Genomic DNA, 5,398 nt, shown 5'->3' with positions numbered 1-5,398 from the left:
AATATTTTTTTTTATTGGTCATGTTCAAGGGAGGGAAAAGTCTGGATAAATAAAGGGAATGTGCAACAAAACATCAGCGAAAACAGAAATTTCACCATAAGAAAAAAAAAACTAACCCGGAGGTGCTTGACGTCGGTGATTACATTCATAGAGACCCAAAATATTTTTTTTACAGTGATGATATAAAGACCATTCAGCATGTAAATAAAACCGGTGCTCGTTTCTATTGATTGATTTGGGATCCTTTTCAAGTATTTTCCAACTCAAGAGACAAAATAAAACTGCTAACTAAATGCCCATCGAATGGTCCAATCGGCGAATCTGACAGTCAATACAGCGAACCCCCGTTTTATCGCGGGTCCACATATTCTATTTATTATCCCCTTCTTCACCTAATCCTCAAAAAGCAGAAAAACAAGGGGCCGCTGTATTTAAATGTCGCAAATGTAAAATTGGTTGTATTGATTGCAATACTGTAGTGTTTCAAATTGTGTAACAAAATCCAAAGAAAAATGTAAACAATCCATAAAAATATTGGAACATTTAAGGTATTTTTTTTGGTCCGGTGTACTAAACTCAACGTGTCTGTATACATTCATGTCAGCACTGAGAGCTACGCTAAAAGCTAACTAACAAATTTGTCAAAAGATTATTGCATTAAAAATACACTGACGACACTACTGAAAAAATGTTTTTAAACAAAAAGGAAATGTATGTGTTGTAGTTGGTAGATATTTGGAAAAATGAAATTGTTATTGGATGCTTGTGGATGGAACGATGTCACCAATGGGAGGCTAAATGCTAAAGTGCAAGAAGATGCTAACTCACTCGGGGCTAAGCAACACTTGTGCTGCAAGGATACATTAGCTTTTTTACAGTTTAAGTGCACATTTTTTTAAGTAAAAGAATAATTCCATTGAATATTGTCATTTGGCACCTATTTAAAAAATATATGAAATGTAAGCATCTTATTTTTCTTTTCTTAAAATTTTCTATGTAAGGGACTTATACACATAATATGTATATATTTAATTTAAAATACAACTATAATTTAATACAATCATTTAATACAACTATATATTTATTTATCTTTGGGTTAATTTTATTCCAGTTCAAAGGCTTTGGCCAAAGCAACGTTTGGCTTTAAATAGGTGTGAGAAATTACAAAAATATGGCATTTATGGATTTTAATCTTTGTTTTGGCATTTTCTGCTGTGAATGTGCATGATTGTGTGTGCGTGTGTATATTGGGGATGGGGTTGTGGGTGCCCTCACAGACCCCCATGCTGCGCCTCGTACTTGGCCAGGATGCTCTTGGTGCGTCCAAGCTCTTTGCGCAGCTCGCCCACTTCCTGCCTGAGCGCCATGTTCTCCTTTTCCAGGAATCCGGCCCGGATGACGATCTGGTTCTCCTTCAGGCGCCGGGCGTCACGCGAGCGCTTGGCCGCCATGTTGTTCTTTCTACGCCGGGCCCAGTATTTGTCGTCCTGCTCAAAGGCAACAAGAAACAGCAAGTTGACTTGCCACAAAAGGCCAGTTTCAAAGCCTTCGTGATACATTTTTTATAATAATAATAATAATAATAATAATAATAATAATAATAATAATAATAATAATAAAATGCATCTACACGTTCCCCTCAAAACTGTCAAGGACATAGCTAATAGATAGCCCTATAATAATAATAATAATAATAATAATAATAATAATAACAATAATAATAATAATAATAATAATACATAATACAATAATGCAGTCACAGGATAAACAATTAAACTGTTAGATTTGTAAAATAAAAAAATAAACTTCAACGGTTACATTTGTTAAATAAAGAAATAAAGAATACAGTCGCTAATAGATAGCTACATAGCCAACTAGATAGCTAAGTGATAGCTAACTAGTTAGCTAGCCAGCCAGCTAGACAGCTAAAAGATAGCAAATAGATAGCTTGGTAGCTAGCTTGATGGCTAACTAGTTTTTGTTTCCCGTCCGACAAAACGAGCGAAGAGCGAATGAGCACCAGCTCCAAATTACCTTCAGATCTTCGGGGATGAAAACCTTGCGAGCCTTTTTGATCATGGGCTGCGGTTTCAGCTCCTCGGCCGAGAATTTGCATTTGCGCGGGTCGAATATTTCCTGGCCCGGAATGCTGGACAGCACCAGATCTGCCGGATCCGGATTGTAGCCTACCGGAACCTGAATGGAGTCCGGGTCAATCGGGCTTGGGGTACTTCTGAAGTTCGGGAGCCCTTGAGGAGGAGAATAAAGCAGCTTTCACGTCTTTTTCATCAATTTTTGAGTGGCATTTTCCTGATTTCCGAGCGACAGGATCCTGTCGCGAGCGATGTAGTGACGGAATGTGTCCGCCAGACGGCGACATTTTACAAGCGTTTAAATGCAGCCATCATTCAATTTGACAGGAGAACGTCGCGGAACAAGAACATTTCACAGAATAGTTGTCTGCGAGGTTTTTTATGAGATCATCAACCGCCCTACTTTTTATTTGACGCTGCCTTTGTCTAATTTAATCCATTTCAACTTCTGTTTTGCATTCAAACCTGTTTTCAATCTTTTCACACATGCCCTGTTTGAAAGCGCTTCAAGCATCCTTTCATCAAAAGACTCTTGGTTGGCCATTTTGTTTGAATCTTATCCGCTAATGTGGCCGCTTTTTAGCTATTTCATTGCTAGCGTGCGGAGGAATAAATAAAAAATGGCTTCCAAGTTTGCAGCGGGATGAGATGAGGATGTTTGTGTTTGTTTTAGCTTATCTGCGGCCTCACTCGCTCACCGCGCAAGCTGCCATTTTTTATCAGCCGAGGCAAAGATTGTACGAGTCTTTTGCTTGACACAAAGACGGACACCGCGCTTGATTATTTGGCTGTCGGTTATTTTCTTAAATACATTTACAAAAAAAGAATACATTAGCTGCATTACAGGGTGCATTTTAGTACGCTAATCTAAGTTGCTAGCATGCTTTTGAGATCAAAGCAGTGAAAGAGCAAAAAAAGATACCAGGCCGGTTGGGGTTTCTGAGCAGGCTAGCAGGAGATGCGTTGTGAACAGAGGTGTGACTGCTGAGGTCCATCACAGAATGCGGCGGCGGCAGCGGCGGTGGTGGGGCCCTGATTGGTGTAGGTGGGGCCGGCAAAGGGACGTGGTGGTGATGGTGATGCTGGTGGTGGTGGTGGTGCTGAGCGGGGCTGGAAGGGATGCCGTTCTCCGATAGGAACTCCTCCAGGTCCATGTACTCCAGCTGGAAGTTGTCTCCATCGTAAGGCAGAGTCTTGTCCCACAAAGTGGGTCCCAGGAAGGCCGACTGGGGGGCGCACAACTCCTCGTCCAGCTTCTTTTCCTTGACGTGATCTTTGACAAACACTGACAGAACAACAGAAAAATGGGCAAATAACAGAAATGTGATTCTCCAGGTGGAACAAATGGGGAGAAAAAAAAAATCAAAGTAACAGCCTTAATGGTTGACACGTCTCCAATGTCATGTTAACTTTCATTTATTTTGTGTGTGTGTTCTTTGAAGTTTTTTTTTAAACTGATTTAGTCATCATCATGGCAAGGGCTGAACCCACTCACCCCCAATGACCCCCACCGATTTGCTTTTGTTAGCAGTACCACTATGACATAATGTTGTATCACACCAACTAATTTCGTTTATTTGTATAAGATAAAAGCAACATTCGGTCTTTTTTGTCACGGGACTGAACCCGATGACCTCCAATCAACACGAGTTCATCCCGGTCTTCACAGGGATCCCAACTACCCCCCCCCCCCCAAAAAAAAAGCAATTTTGTATCGACTAACTAACTTTTTAAGCTCGTACAGTTACATTTGGTGACCAATGTTTGCTAGACGTGACTTTTACGATTCCAAATAATGTCCTAATTTCTTAGGCAAGCGATAAGAATCACAAGTAGGTGTTTCTTACCGTCATGGGGGCGCCTGCTGGGGAGTTTAACGGGGTTCTCCAGCAGCGACTTGAGGACTCCGTGCGTCGCCGCCGCGGCGGGCACAAAAGTGACATTCAAGGCGCTCGAGTGCACTCGGGACATCTTGTCCATGTCGACACCCCTCCTCCTCAGCCCGACCCTAAAAGTCAACGGGATCTCCACAAGATCCGACAAGGGAAGCGTAAAGACTTGCGGCGTCTCGTTTGGCGTCACCGCAGCCAAAAAAATGAGAGAGCGTGGACGGGAGCGCGCACGAGAAGCGGCAGCGTGCACGTCGTCGAGGAAGCGAACTAAAAAGGACGCTCGGGTCGGGGTGACCGATTTACGTCGAAACTAGAACATTGTTTGGTCGACCAATGAAAAATGTGCACGAGGGGGACAAAAAAAATTGCTTGCATTGGTAGTTGAAGTCGTAAAAAAATACATTTCACGTCATGGATAAAGACACGCCTCCTGTCACTCAGTCCTGGCTGCCACGCCCACACCCCAATTTAATACTACTATACATTCAATTGTAAGCATCAAATGTACAAGTTTTCATGAAAGACTTGGTGAAAACAATCAACAAAATGTAATTCATGAAACACTTTCGTTATGTTTGTTTCCTCTTCGCAACACAGAGAAGCTTTATTTAAAATACACATACAAAAAATTCAACCAAAACAAGAACATCTGGACTTTTTATTTGTTCGTATGTGTGTTTATGTAACGGGGATATTATACAACCCAAAAAGTGAATAATTACCATAACAAATATGTCTTGACACTCTTTTGCTCATTTTGAAATTACTTACTGGGTTAAAATTTTAATGTCATTTATTTCATTGTGATGAATACGTTTTACATTTTAAATGTCATTATATAATCAAGATGGATTTTGATATGTATATAATCTAAATTTTTATACTACTACAACCACTACTACTAATCTTCTTCTTTTCTATTTATAATAATAATAATAATAATAATAATAATAATAATAATAATAATAATAATAATAAAAATACTACTACTACTACTACTAGTACTACGACTATTACTACTTCTCCCAATAATAATAATAATAATAATAATAATAATAATAATAATAATAATAATACATTTAATTTCTAAGCGCCTTTAAAAACTCTCAAGGGCACTTTACAGTGTTTTTCCGGTTAAAATGGTGGCAGCCGGTGGCTGTTCAAGTCCATTTGCGCGACCTTTCACCTTTGAAAGCGCAACCCTCAAAGATCACAATCACACTTTTTCGTGACGCTTCCTCCTTTATCACCTCGAGCGAACGCGCGGACCCCCACGCCCCACTCCCCGCACACATAAACAGGAATGCTGGATTGCACGAGTGGGCCGGCTTGACCTACTTTGAACCAATCAGAAGCCAGAACAAACCCGCACCCGCACATTAGCCGCTACGTCGCTAACCCCCCCCCCCCCAC

General features: G+C 40.6%; 1 protein-coding gene across 2 annotated transcripts; it reads right to left on the bottom strand.

Moving 5' to 3' along the window:
* On the bottom strand, nt 1-4,359 carry hlfb (HLF transcription factor, PAR bZIP family member b). 2 transcript variants are annotated; one of them, XM_089015801.1, is made up of 4 exons: nt 3,941-4,359; nt 3,016-3,378; nt 2,035-2,249; nt 1-1,490 (listed from the first exon to the last, which is right to left on the bottom strand). In XM_089015801.1, the coding sequence occupies exons 1-4, from the start codon at nt 4,071-4,073 to the stop codon at nt 1,272-1,274; spliced, it is 930 nt and encodes a 309-aa protein (XP_088871927.1). In that variant the 5' UTR covers nt 4,074-4,359; the 3' UTR covers nt 1-1,271. The 2 variants fall into 2 exon arrangements, with proteins under 2 accessions (XP_088871927.1, XP_088871928.1); XM_089015802.1 differs by having other exon boundaries at nt 1-1,487; nt 3,941-4,357.
* Nucleotides 4,360-5,398: the final 1,039 nt, after the last annotated feature.

This window comes from Hippocampus bargibanti, linkage group LG15 (assembly GCF_051943395.1).
Source record: "Hippocampus bargibanti isolate YZ-2025 linkage group LG15, ASM5194339v1, whole genome shotgun sequence".
In the NCBI taxonomy this organism is placed as follows: domain Eukaryota; kingdom Metazoa; phylum Chordata; class Actinopteri; order Syngnathiformes; family Syngnathidae; genus Hippocampus; species Hippocampus bargibanti.
This window is presented reverse-complemented; position numbering and strand designations above follow the sequence as displayed.